The 15,087-nt window shown below is 36.6% G+C and overlaps 1 protein-coding gene across 1 annotated transcript; it reads right to left on the bottom strand.

Annotated features, from left to right (window-relative positions):
* Nucleotides 1-5,387: 5,387 nt before the first annotated feature.
* SMIM28 (small integral membrane protein 28) lies at nt 5,388-9,128 on the bottom strand. The gene is made up of 2 exons (XM_063098367.1): nt 9,018-9,128; nt 5,388-5,771 (listed from the first exon to the last, which is right to left on the bottom strand). Exons 1-2 carry the CDS (start codon nt 9,126-9,128, stop codon nt 5,388-5,390), a joined length of 495 nt encoding a protein of 164 aa, XP_062954437.1.
* Between the last annotated feature and the right edge of the window lie 5,959 nt (nt 9,129-15,087).

Here is a 15,087-nt window from a genome sequence, read left to right as displayed (position 1 = left end):
CAGTTCTTGGATATTCTCTTCCTTTTTTTCAGGTTTTTTTTTGGGTCTCTTTTCTGTTTTGGAAGTTTCTGTTGACATTTCCTCAAGCTCAGAGATTTTATCTTTACTGTGTCTAGTTTACTAATGAACCCACCAAAGGCATTCTTCATTTGTGTTATTGTGTTTTTGATCTCCAGTATTTCTTTTTTATATTTTTCTTAGAATTTCCATCTCTGCTTATATTACTCATCTGTTCTTGCATGTTGTCTACTTGTTCCATGAGAGATCTTAGCATATTAATCATAGTTGTCTTATGTCTTGGTCTGATAATCCCAACATCCCTGCCATCTCTTAGTCTGGTTCTGATGCAGTGCTTGCTCTGTCTCTTCACGCTGTGATTTTTGCCATTGAGTGTGCTTTGTCATTTTTTGTTGAGAGGTGGACGTGAAGTACTGGGTAAAAAGGAACTCTGGTAAATAGGCCTTTGGTAATGTGGTGGTAAGTTGTGCGGGGAGAGGAGTACTCTACAGTTTTATGATTTAAGTCTCAGCCTTTTAGTCAGTCCATGCTGCTGGGCTGTGAACTTCGCACGTATTTCTCAGTTTTTTTCTCCAATCTTATTTGGAAGAGGGTGGCTATAGGGGCTGGAGTTGAGTATTTCCCTTCCCTATGTGGAAGGCTACAAGGGGCTGAAGTTGGGATTTTTTCTTACCCCAAATCAGTTAGGCTCTGGTTCTCCTGAGGGCAGGCTCCTTTAAGAATAGAATTCTCTGGTGTATTTCAAAATGGTTACTTTTCCCTGCCCCTGCTAGAAGCACAAGGGGATTTTTTTTCTGATCTTCCCTGTGAGAACCTGGTAGTGCTTGTGGAGGTAAAACTCACAAAAGTGTAGGGGCCCTCCCATGAGTAGTGCCCCTGGAGTTTTTAACTCTCAGAATTGTCCATACCATGTGTCCAGCAATTGGTCAATTACAGTTTGGGTTTTCCTACACAGCACTGGTTCTGGAGGTTTCTGCTCATGGGTTTCTGCTCAGTTAAGTTCTGATTCTCTGTATCTACCCGGCTGTCTCTCCAACTTTGGACAGTTGTTTGTTCTGTGACCTCAGTTCTCTAATGGATCTAAAAAGAGTAGTTGATTTTTCAGTTTGTTTAGCTTTTCAGTATTATTTGGACAACTTCCAAGTTCCTTACATGCTGGACCAGAAAGCAGACTCCTTTTCCTTTTTGTAAAATGATGACTTAAAAATATTTTCCGGACCAGTATATAATTTTGTGGAAATGTCCACATTCTATATGCTGATTTCATTATATTCCCTTCCATTCTTAATCTTTTCTGGCTAGAATTATTTGTTCCCCAAATACTTCCTAGGTGTTAACAATTTAATTCGTCTCTTTGTTGATTTTCTTCAATTCCACTCTATCTTTCTTGATGTGCTAACATCCAGTACTGCCGGTGTTTGCCAGTTGTGTCAACATTTAAACAAGGATGCGCTGTTTACACTGGGTTTCCTTATGTTCTGCGCAAATCCTGCTTTGTGAATTGAATTGGTTGCAGCTGCACATTAGGCTGATGATGTCAGGAAACAGTTTACAGAGAATGTTGGGTTATAAGTGATGCCTCAAAACTGTATTTATAGATCTAGTTTTCTCTAAACCTTTAACGCTACATCTGTCTGCATTGAAGCTCACCTGCATTTTGTGGCCCACTCACATTACCTGGGGTAATGACTTTCAACCTTGGCTTCATATTGGAATCACTGTCTTTATTTCTCTTTAATTGGTCTGGGTAGGTCCTGGTATCAACATTTCTAAAAGTTCCTCAACTAATTCTACTGTGCAATCAGGGTTGAAATCCATTGGACTACAGGAAGGGCCAGCTAGCAAACCTCTTTGGTGCAGTACAAGGCAGTAAATGTACTCTTTGAAGGTCATATAGATTCTGTTGCAACTGCCTGCATTCAACTCTGAACTTTTGGCACAAAAGTAGCCACAGCAAGTGGGTGTGGCTGTGTTCCAATAAAATGTTATTTCTAGACATATAAATTTGAATTCATATAATTTTCATGTCATGAAATATTCTTCTTTTTATGTTTTTTCAACTGTTTAAAAATATGAAAACTATTCTTTTTTCATAGGATATACAAAAACAGGTTGCAAGTGGGATTTGGCCTGCGGGCTATAGTTTGGCAACATTTGGCTTATAGTTTATCTGTCTCCCTGCTTTGTTTTGGTTCTATAAGATAAAATGTCTCCTTTCCCATATCACTGATAACTTTTTTAATGAGTCCTAACTTTGATTACTGCTATGGGTTAAATGTGTCCCCCAAAAGTTCATGTGTTGGAAACGTGACCCCCACTGTAACAATGTTAAGAGGGTGTGAAATCCAATTATGGTATTTGAAAGGTGGGCCCTTTAAAATGTGATTAGATTGTGAGGACTGTGCCCTTGTGAATGGATTGATGCATTCATGGAGTAATGGGCATGGTTCTGATGGCTTTATAGGTAGAACAGATGAGCAGGTTAGCTCTCTTGCTCAGTGCATTCTCTCCATGTGATAGCCTGAGTTGCTGTAGAGAGTTCCCACCCAGAAGAAGACCCTCATGAGATGTGTTCCCTGGATTTGGACTTCCCAGTCTCCAAAACTGTAAGAAATAAATTTCATTTCTTTATAAATTACCCAGTTTTAGATATTCTGTTATAAGTAATAGAGACCGACTAATATAATTATTTTAAATAAGTCTTATCAGAACATTTTAAAACATGGCAATGTATTTCCATAGTAGGCTTGGAAATTGTAGCAGTTGGAGTGCTTTTGTCTATAAGTAGCAAGCCTGGCTTAAATGGCTTAAGACAGTAGGAAAGGTATTCTGTCATTAAAATATAAGCAGTTCCAGAGTTAATTCAGCTGCTCTACAACATCATCAACCCAGATGTTTTCTGTCTACTGTTCTCTTACCAGTCATGATTGACTTCGTGCCTCATGGTTACAAGATGGCTGTAACAGCCCCAGGCATCATGTGCGGACACATAACATCCAGCAAAGAGTAAGGGTATTTCCTTCTGTGTGTTTATTTTTTAAAGTGAGCAAACTTTTCTAGAACAAGCCCCTTCTCCCGTGTAGATCTCCCTTTAGGTCTAAAAGACCAAATTAGTCTCTTGTGAAGGAATTAAGATCATCATGATTAAGTATTATGATGCACCCCTGATGTTTGGAAGTGCCCAGCCTGACTTAAGCAGGTGGTTCAGGATCCCAGAACCAAATCAGGGTTCTGTTAGCAAGGAAGAAGGAGGAATGGCAATTAGGAGAGATTCAACAGAGTCCCACAAAGAACTAGACTCTTGGGATTTAAAAAAAAATCTGAAGAAGGTAACATGCTGAGCTTCTTATTTTGGTTTCTTTCTTTATTTCTCTTAAAGAATATTGCAGAATTATTCAGTACAATTTCCCTAAATCTTCTTGATTTTCACCTAAATACGTTATATTTTGCTTTGGTTCTCAAAGACACAACTATTATTTCTATCAGATTATATTTAAAATGAAATGAATCCAGCTTTTGCCTACTTTCCTGAAAGTTTGTTTTCCTGAAAGTTTACCACATAAAAATGTTCATGCCATCACACACACACACACACACACACACGCACACACGCACACGCACACACGCACACACATACACACACAAAAACCGGGGGCGGGGGGGGAAGAAGATATAACAACCACAATTATTTGAAGTTGATACAACAAGCAAACAGAAAGGACATTGTTGGGGGGGAGGGGAGAAGGGAGGAGGGCGGGAGGTTTTGGTGATGGGGAGCAATAATCATCCACAATGTATATCGACAAAATAAAATTAAAAAAATAAAATAAAATAAAATAAATGAATGCAAAAAAAAAAAAAAAAAAATGTTCATGCCAAAAAAAGGTTTATACGAAAGCCACCATTTTTTGTTCATTTTGAACTATCAAACATTGTCTACTTTTATACTTTGTATTGTGAAAATAATAAAAATTGTTTTCCAAAAAAGTTATAGCATTGAATAAGAGTTTAAGAAGAGTTTATGTCACCTTTCTGCCTCCCTTCCCTGCCACCTCCATGGGTATTTTCATATACCTCCCAAGTGGTAATACTTTCAACCTCCACATTTGAAATCATTGAGGGAGATTTATATCAATTCCAAACTCAACTGTACTTACCCTCCTCTGAGCCCTGACACCCATCAGGAGCATAGACTGAAATTCCACCTTTGCAATTTTCTTGGGAGAACATCTTGCGTAGTAGAAGGTGCTTCCACTCAGGACAGAGAGGCCAAGGCTTCTCATCCTCACCCTGCCTTTTATAAGGTGTGCAACATTGGACAAGTCACCTAACCTCTCTGAGCTCTAGTTTCGATATCTGTGAAGAGTTTGAACTACGTGGTTTATAAGATCACTTTTAGAAATAATCTGTTTCTCTTTACCATGTGATCCAAAATTTGATCTTTACTTTCCAATGTTAAACTGATTTCTGTTCTGTTACTGCTGGTGGTGAAGTCTGCAAATTCAGTCAGTGTTATAGCACTATATAGTAGTGCTATATAATTAGGTAATAGATTATGATATATAGTCATATATACAGTAATAAGATAATATGGCATATAGCAACTCTCTCTTCTGCCACAGCACTGTCAGATGACCCATGATGTTCTAGTGTAAGACATTTCCACCTAACTAAGCCAAATCCCTCTCCCATTCTAGGAATCAGATCAGAAGAAAAATAAGCAAGAGCAGCACCACAAAGGGGATAACTTTGGAGAGCTTTATTAATTTTAACTAAAATGGTTGCAAATGTCTGCACTTTCACTGTTAATATTGAAACATATTTCACCATTATTTACAACACAATTGACCACTGCAGCTCTAGAGTTGTCTTTTACTCCTTTTAGAACTGTCTATGCATCTTGAAGCATTCACACAGAAGTGAAACCATGAGACCCTGAAAAACTGGTGTAGGAAGAAAAGTTTTATTCAGTGGCAAAAGCAGTTACCTGTGGCTGATCCAGCATTTTTCTTTTTTCTTGCTCTTCAGAGCTGGTTCCCCTGCTCACTAGTAATTTGATTTTTTTTTTCTTTCTCAATTCACATAGAACCTCCCTATTTTTCTGAGGGGTGTTATATATGTTAGGACAGCCCAGTCATCTTTAGAAGAACTTGGAGAACTCTTCCCTAAGGAACTTGTAAATAGGGTAACTAGATTAACATGTATGAAACTTTCCCCCTAGCCTAAAGTGTCCCCCAGCCTAAAGTGTCTCATCGGCAGGCGTCTGTCGGTGAATAGTGGCTTCTTGGATCTAGATGCCCTTCTCCCCCTTCTCAGGGGGGCTCTAATTAAAGATTGAGAACTGTGTTTTAAACGGTTTCAAGAGCAGTTTATTTTTTCTCACCCAGTCCAGGTGAACCCTCTTCATATTGAAGTACTGCGTCCGGGGCCTCTTCCCCAGGAGGATTCCTGGTGGCCTCTTCATAGGAAGGTGGCAAACACGCCGAGTGGAGGGCCACCTCCGGGGGCAGTGGGGAGTAGGGGACGTCCTGCTCTCCGCTCCAGGGTAAGCCGGGCAGGAAGTCAGTCACCTCTCCTGCAGGTGGGTGCTCTGGGAGGTCAATGCTGAAAACCTGCCCCTGGGGCTGCGGGGACTTGCAGCGGCGGTACAGGAAGAGCAGCAGAAAGGCCAGGAAGAGCAGGATGGTGGCCGGAAGGAGGATGCACAGGAAAGGCTCCACATCTTCTTGGGTGGAACTTATCTTCTGGCTGCCCTGGAGTTAGGGATGAAATTGAGTTAGGAGTTAGGAGAAAAGGATTTCTAAGGTCCTGAAGTTCCCTTTCCTCATCTTTTATTCTTACCATTATTGCTGCCCCTAAAAATCACCATAATCATTCATTTATGACAATGAGCTTAAGCCTACGTGAGATAAAGTGAATTTACATGATAAAGTGTGAATTCAGAATGTCAAAAAGTACACGTTGATGATACCCTCCAAAATTTCCACTAAAGTAAAAAATATTAGAATAAATTTTAGTCAGAAGGCCTACCACTCATTCTTTGAATAGAAACTCTTCCTATTTATATATCTATTTTATTTAGAATGAGACCAATTATGATTTGTTGCCTCAAAAGGATCATATGGGACTTAAGTTCTTTCATTCTGGAACAAAATCTCACATTGTTATGTGTTTATATTACATATAGGTAATATTTGAAATCTGATTTGATAGCTGACACTTATGATGAATGAAAATTTTAAGTTCTTTAAATTTATTTTTGCAGTATTTGTAGGATAAAGATAGACATTTTTGAACTTCTAAAGAAAAAGAATTGCAGATAAATTCTTAGACAACCTAAAAGGTATTGATTGTATTGTATTAGCTCAGAAAACTAATGATGGTTCCTGATGGAGTAAATAATATATTAGGCATAAAATGATGCCTCAACAGCAAAGTAGAAAAGCAACTAAAAAAAAAAAATTTTTTTTCAATTGCATAGACATTGCTTTTAATAAAGCTACTAAGAAATAAAGTATTAAAGTTTCTCCTATAAAGCATACAGCAACAAATGCAGATGTAAGTATCAATTGCTGTGGAGGAAAAGAAAAAAATGTAAAGCCTTATACTGTAATTGTATTTAAAATAAGAGAATAAAACATTAAGCTCTTTATCTACTTATTTAAAATAAAACATAATAAAAATAAATAAATAAAATAAAATAAAATAAAACATAATAATCAAACTATGAGAGCTGGGGTTCTCTTCTTGATTTCGTTGGAGGGGACAAATGTCTTATTGGCCATGACCTCTTAAGAGACTGGCTTATCTAGTGCTGTTTGAATCTTTTTTACTCCCTGAAGATTTTACAACTAAACTCAAAATTAGATGGTTTATTTAATATTTATACTGCCAGATATTTTGTCCTTGGTAAGATATGAGTTAATATATTTTAGCTTAAAGAGCATTAAAATAAAAGGTTTCCTTGAGAAGCAGAGCGTCATCTTTGGGGTTTGACAGCTCTGGCTTTGAATTCCAAAAGGACCTCTGACACCTGTGTGACCATGGACTATTCACTTGCTGCCTCTGGGCCTGGGTTTTCTCCTTTATGAAATGGAAATAATAATATCTGTTTTTAGGTGTTAGCATGAGAATAAATGAATTAATGTGTGTAAAGCACTTGTGAATAATAGGTATTTATTAGAAACAAAATACAGATAACCAGAAGAAATCTAGAAATTAATTGTTAGGATTAGAAAATATAGTGAAGATAAAATCTGGCATTACTAAATTTATATTTTAATAGATGTGTGTTTTCAGAAAAAGATTTTAGCAATATTAATATATTTTATTTGTGTGATAGCTAAGTTATTTCTAAACTGTGGATTCCTTCTGTTTTCTCACATATAATCTAGTTTATTGTTAGAATTATTAACTTAAAATTTGTTGTGACAAAAACTGAACTTTGATTACAAGAGTGTAAGAATAGATGAACCCATGAATGCATTTACTATAATTATTAAGAAATCAAGTTGGAATCAAAAAGAAATTTAACTACCATTTGTTTTCTCCTTCTAGAGGAATCATTAAAAATGTTAAAGTTATTATCTTTCAGTAATTAAAACAATCACTCTTCAGCCGTGATGAACATGGACCATTTTTCGTAACCTATTTTGTTTTCTTCATTCTCCACTGATAATATGGATGACAGTAGTTTCCAATCAGTTGTGGCCATCAAATATAAAATTCTCTGTTATACTGTATAAGTTCAATATGCATCAAATATAAAAATACTTAATTTTCTATTTAAAAGGTTTTATGTAATAGACCCAATGGTTTGCCATTATGCTACTTACGGTATTATCAATTTTAGTTGCAAAAATTTGAGAAAAGAGAAATAGCATAGTCCCTGCTGTAATAAGTACTTCCATTGGTTGAGGTGAATTTGTCCACATACCAAGGGCATTAGGACTTTTATCTAATACAGCAGGCTAGGACAATCTCTAGAGATAAAAAAATCTTTTTTTCCAGTTAAGAGATGCACAGGGCTATAGAACAAATTTATTATGGTGTCCTTAATTTGCCTATTTAATTATTCAAGGTATATTGGTTAAAATTGTTAGTTGGTTTTTTTAATACAAAAAGGATATCTTTTTAATTCAAATGTTCTATTTGTTCCCTAGCCTCAAAGCTGTTTCTTAACTTTTAATATTTTTCTGATTTGAATATTGACTTTAGGACTTCGCCGCTCAGGGAATATTTCAAAGAAATATCCAATTAAAGGTGTAACTGCTGAAGGATAGATCAATATCTCTATCCATAACTATATATGTATATATATATTTTATATATTTTTCCTGTAAAAGGTGATTCTGAAGAACTGAAATACCAATTTCATCAGTTAATTTTCCAGATAACAAGAAAACAGGTTTATTTCCCTCTTTCTTGTGTGCTCAGCGATGTTACTCATTTCTCCTCGGATTATAAAATTAATTCTTTCTTTTTATGTTACTATAAATATTGTTTCTTAATGCTGCCTCAGACTGAGGATCGTTTGACGATTTGCCAGACAAAGCAAAGCAGCTGCTGCATTTCTTAGCGAGAGACAAAACCTCCTTAACCCCCCGTGCTCCTTCCTGAAGTGAGATGCTTTGTTTCTGCTAACTTAGAAACAGTGGTCATCACACAGCCGAGACCCAAAGGGAGACTCTTATTTTCATACTGAACAAAGAACTAAGTTGTAACACCAAAGCACAAAAATTGTTGACTCCTAGCTTCAGGGGTTCTTAGAAAATATTTCTGCCAAGTTTTGTTTGAATTTATCATTGCCAAAAAAAAAAAAATACAACTTTCAAGTTACTCCTTTTAGATCATGCCAATCAGGGAATTCATATCCTTCTCATACCCATAGTGCAAAATGCTGCCACTAAGTTTTCAGATCCTAAAAATATAGGCATTATTGGTTTTAAAACAGATGAAGATACTTTGGGGAAGAAAAGGCTTAAGCCATAGGTACAGACCTGCAGCTGGGTCTCCAGAAGAGGCAGACTTGGTTCACTAGTTAATCGCTCGTATGTCCCCCTGCCAGCATGTCCAAATGTCCTCCAGCTGCTGCCCAGCAGTCCCCTCATGTTTTTATCCAGCTGATGCCTTGACCACCCTTCCACCTAGCTGCCAAGATTTCAACAATGCTGCTTGCTCTTGGCCTGGATCCAGTTTGGATGTGCTTAGCTGATGGCTGTTGGTAAAGTCGTCTTCTGATAAGTGGCAACAGGAAAAAGAAACTAACCAGAGACCTCTCAGAACTGACTGTGTTTAGGTTCAGTGCCTCTGGATTTGTTTTTGTGGCCTTTATCACTGAAAGGGTCCGCATGAGATATCAGATATGCAATAGATTTCAGCCAGGGGAGTTTTCTGCATTAGCATTATTACAGTGCAAAGAATGGTCTGAGTGAATAAATAGCTGTTTATATTTAGATATAAAGAAGACCTCTCCCTTTGCTTACCACACCCCTCTCCAGAGACATTTCTGATCAAGAAAAACTACCCAAGCTGAATTCTCTGTATTTCTGGATTCTGTGGTAGAAAGAAAAGGGATATTTGGTAGAGAAGCAAGGACTCAATAATATTTTACTGAATTATTTAGATGAAAGATGCCTAATGAAAAAGCTGTACAGAAGCCAGACAGACAATAGCTTGGATTGTTTGGATGGAATGTTTGCTGATTTCAATTTTCAAAAATATCAAATTACCAGTACCTAAATAATCTCTCTTCTGATGATCTTGTGAACTATAGAAAATTACTGATATCAAGCTTAAAAATAAGAAGCTTTCAACTTGAGTGTTCACTGAGTTGACTTGGGGATATTTGATTCTACATGTTATTTAACATTTAAGATATGGTGGTTGAATTCTCTTTTAGGGAAGTAAATTTCAGTTTCAAAGATTTATTCAGAATGTTGGAACTCAACGTGGCAACTACCCCCATCCTCGTCTAAGCATAATTTCCATTCAGGCAATTGTCATAATGTTGAAATAATATTTCTTAACTGGGGTCTTTCTTTTTTTCTTTTTTCCTTAATTAGTATTCTCAACTACTGATCCATGGTGGTCTGTGGATAGGTTTCAGGGGGTGGAAGACTCTAAACTTTGTAGATATGTGTAATTTTCTTAGGAGGATCCATAGTTTTTATTAACTTTTCAATGGCAACTGCCCTCCCCTGTAGAATTTGGTACATTTTCAAGCTTCTTATTTGTGATGAAAGTTTTCACTAAGTTTTCGAGTGCCTCGGTGAGTATCTTAGTGTGAAACTCCTTTTTTCATTCCATCCTTTTATTTCTCTGAATAAGCTGATGTTTTGCTTTTGGTTAAAACATCACCTTGTTCCATTGATGTGTTCCTATTTTACGTAAATCCTGTCTCCCCACCTCTGATATGTCAGAAATACCTGGCAACCAGTGCACTATTTTGCTTTCTTGCATGTCAGTGTCTTTGCCTATACTATGGCCTCAAGTGGACCATCCTTCTCCATCTTATCTCCTTATTTAAGTACCTTCACTTCTGGAGAAGCAAATTGGAAGTCTGGAATAAAAGATTAAGTATGCATCTGTAAAACTGACCCTCTTCCAGCAGTGAATAAATGAGACAAAATTTCCTCATTTTATGGATACATTTTTGGGGACCAAGAGAAACAAATAAATTACACAAATAAAATGTTTGTCAGAAGGTGGTAAATGCTATGGAGAAAAAGCAGAGAAGGGTCAGAGTAAACACTGAAGGGAGGGGACACTTTGAAAGGAGGAAGTCAGTTAGGACCTCATAGGAAAGGTGATACTTGAGCAAAGACCTGAAGGAGGCGAGGGACTGAGCCATGAAGATATTGGATAAAAGAGCATTGCAGACCAAGGGGAGAGACAGCCAGTGCAAAGGCCCTGAGGCAGGCACATGCCTGATAACATCACCAAATGTCTAGTAGGTCAGTGTGGCTGGAGCAATGAGCTAGTAGAAAAGTAGGAGATGAGGTCAGAGAATGGGAGGGCAGCATAGAGTTTAGGGTTTATAGAATATAGTAAGAATTGTGAAATGGAGAAGTCATACAGAGTTTTGAACAGAGGAGTGACCAGACTGACTTCCATTTTAAAGGGACTACTCAGGTCCTTTACAACTCAGGTTTGACACTAGTTAGGGGTTCTTTTAATAATTTAGGAGAGAGATAAGGAACCATAGTACTAGCGGTGGAGGTGGTAAGTTCTAGAGTCTAGATTTATTTTAGAGGTAAAGCCAACAAAATTTCTTGAAGAACTAATGGTGGTGTAAAATAAGGAAGTATCTAGAAGGATTCCATGGTTTTAGGCTTTAGCAACTAGAATGATGACCGTTGTCATTTACAGAGAAGGGAAAGATGTGGGTGGGGTAGGGTTTTCTTTTGTTTTTTAAAGCGGGAGGAGTAAAGAATCAAGATTTGAGTTTTGGACATCGTAAGTTTCCAGCGTGTATAAGTTTGGATATTTGAATTTGAGTTTAAGGGGAGAGGACTAGACTAGAGATAATAGTTGGAACTCATTGGCAAGGAGATGGTATTTAAAGCGAGGAAACAATGAGATCACCCGGGGAATGGGTGTCAATAGGATAAGACAGAGTAAGTGGCCAGTGAGGTAGAATGGAAACCAAGAGCATGTGGTGTCCTGGAATACCTGTGAGGAAAACATTTCTAGTAGAAGGAGGTAATGATTGTCTATCTCAAAGGTTATTGTATGATCAAGTAAGATGATGAATGAGATTTAATATTGGATTTAACAAAATGTGTGTGCGGGGTGTAATCATTGGTTATTTGGACAAGAGCAGTTTTGATGGAGTGGTTGGGTAAAAGCCTGATTGGAATAGTTTTAAGAGAGGAAAGGAGAAAAACAAAACAAAACAAACAGAAAAGAGAAACAGAGGAAAGGTGTGGAGATAGTGAATATAAACAGCTCTTGAGTTATTCTGCTTGAAAGGGTGCACTAGCTGGACAGAGAAATAGAGTCAAGAGGGGTTATATACTCAGAACAAGTAAATAGGTTATAGAGAAAAGAGAGCATTAGCATATGTCAACCTTCAGTCATTTCACTTCTAGGAATTCCTCCTAAAGAAATAATCTGATGAATACTCAAACATATAATCTGCTAAGTACTCAGAGATATATATTGTTGAAAGATGTTTTAACACATCTCAAATGTTCATGATAACAAACAACTGGAAATAAAAAGAAGTGTCCATAGAATGATAATTGGTTAATAAGATATAAACATATAAAGAGATATTATCACCTGAAAATAAATACCAGAAAGATGTAAACATGTTTACAACATATTATGAGGAACATTTCAGAACACTGATGTTTATTATAAATTTGCATGTCTCTGCATATAGAAAAAAGTCAATGTTAACAATGGTATTTCTTCTAAGTGGTGAGATTATGCATTGTTTTTCATAGAACTTTGGTTCCTTTTTTTTTTTGCTGATTTACGATTTGTAAGTTTTCAATGAATATGTGTTATATAAACAAGATATAATAGTTCCAAGATTAGCCCATCCTTGAAGGATAAAGCTACATAAAAGCCACCCTGCAGTAATATTCTGTAATTTCCTGCCCTCCACTCAAATTAGAACAAACCACTATTTCCTCTGAATTCCCACAGCATGTTGGTTAATCCAATATGATAGCCGTTATTTGCATCAGCATAAATTAGGGCTCACTGAGGAATAGCATAAAATAGTGATCTCTTCTGTGACTCACAGCTTATTAAGATATGCTAAGCCATAGAGCCGATAGCCTGGATTTGCAATAACAACTTACAGAAATACTGTCATATTCATACGCTAGAAATGCTGTAGTATTTCAGCTCTAAAATCTGTGTGAATTTTAATGATCAAAGTCTTTTTTAGATCTCCATGGTATATGCTCTTGTTTTATTTATTTACTTACTTATTTATTTTTCACAGTAAAAAGCAGAATACTTCCTTTTATTTCCATGAGCTTTTTAACCATCTCACATTCTTTGGTTCAGGACTGTTACAGCTTGATGTTAATTATAAACACTGATTATGATTAATCCAAAAATCAGATTAGCTACCTCTAAAACTTTTGTAGGTATTTCAGCCCTAAAAATAGAATAGTATTTATATTTTCTCCCTAATTCCTATACTTATCTGCTTTTTTTTTTTTTTTTTTTTCTTAAAAGATGACCGGTAAGGGGATCTTAACCCTTGACTTGGTGTTGTCAGCACCACGCTCACCCAGTGAGCAAACCAGCCATCCCTATATGAGATCCAAACCCGCGGCCTCGGCGCTCCCAGCGCCACACTCTCCCGAGTGAGCCACGGGCTCGGCCCCTTATCTGCTTTTTGAAAATCATTTGAGGTCTTCATCCATTTCATTTGGCTGCTCTGTTTACCCCCTGGCCCCCTTATTAATTCCCTTGAACTCAACACAGTTGATTTGCAATTATATTTTCAAGAACTACCAAGTCTTCCAGGTTTTCTGGTTTTATTGGTTGTGGACGAGTTGGACACAGGGGAGCTTGTTTGTTATTGTGTTACCCACTTCATTTCCTGGGCCAATAATGAAAAAAGAAGTTCCAGAAAGTTAATGATCAGAAACGATTCAAATAAACCAAAGATGACTGTAAAATGGTAGCTTCCCCCCATATGCAATTTCTAAATTAGTAAATACATTTGAATTCTGGTAAACTTGTCAGTACTCTGTCTCAAGATGCTGTTACAAAAATTAAATAAGCTTATATTTGATTAGGGTGACAGAAAAACTAATCAGTAGACTGCAGGCACTGCTGTGACTAATCACCCTGCCCGAATCAGACTTCCTTGGAGACACAGGGGTTCACCTAAGGGTCACAGATCTGGTCCTTGTTTTTATTAAACTTTGGCTGTGACAATCTAGAAGGAAGGAGACAGTATGGTATGGACCAAAGAGGAAGACATCCTAGAGTGATTTTTTTTTTAATTGAAACAGTTGATTGTACATATCTGTGGGGTACAGAGTTGAATATCAATACCTGTGTGCAATATGTGATGCTCAAAATCAGGATAATTATATCAACATTATACAATGTAACCGTTTTGCATGGCCGTTTACCCTCCTGCCCCCGCCCCCACCCCACCTTTCCCACCTCTGGTAAACCTCAGTTCTGTTCTCTCCTTTTGGAAATTTGACGTATTATTATTGGGATTGTTGTATCTTTTTAAAACCAACCAAGAATAACAATAAAAAAGAAAAACTACTGATATGACGTTTACTTTGGAAAAATGTAAGCACTTATGAAATTGAAGGTTTGAATAGAAGACTAAAAAAATGTATGGAGGAATAATTAACCTAAAGTGCAAGGCAAAGATGCTGTCTTATCAAGTCCATGTTGAAATTGTCAGAAAGCCTTTCTTTACTTCATTCTCAGAGGGCAAAGAATTGTCTTTTAAATTATGTTCTCCTAAAGCCCAGTTTGATGAATTTTGACAGTTTTATTCACTCTTGTAATCACCACCTAAAACAAGATATAAAACATTTCCATCTTCCCAGAAATTTCCCCTATGCCTTTTCCTGGTCATTTCACCTTCTCTCTCAGTTAACTGCTTTCTGATTGCTATCTACAATAGGGGGATATTTTTAAAGATCTTAATTCTTTGGTAAAATTAGTGAGTAGGATATGAAATTTATGTTTATGGTGTTTTCCGATTATGAAATCAGGTATTTTCAAATATTAGGCCTTTAGTTTTCTATATCTGGATTTAAGGAAAACCTAGGCATATTTAAAATGGAATAATGAACATGAATGTTTGGGAATTAAATTAATATTCTTAAATTCAGAACAGAAAATAGTAAATAGACATTTATATTAAAAATTCTAATGTAATTCATCTATGCATATTTTCTTTATTCATGTGTATGACACGGAGTGGGTTAGATGGGGTGGAGGAACATTATTAATACCTAAATTGTCACATATTATTATATTATCTATTTCCTTTTTTATTTTTAACAACTCTGGGTTATAAGAGTTATTCCTATTTTGCAGATCAAGAAATTAAGGCTTGCATTA

This window comes from Cynocephalus volans, chromosome 5 (assembly GCF_027409185.1).
Source record: "Cynocephalus volans isolate mCynVol1 chromosome 5, mCynVol1.pri, whole genome shotgun sequence".
Classification (NCBI taxonomy): Eukaryota; Metazoa; Chordata; class Mammalia; order Dermoptera; family Cynocephalidae; genus Cynocephalus; species Cynocephalus volans.
This window is presented reverse-complemented; position numbering and strand designations above follow the sequence as displayed.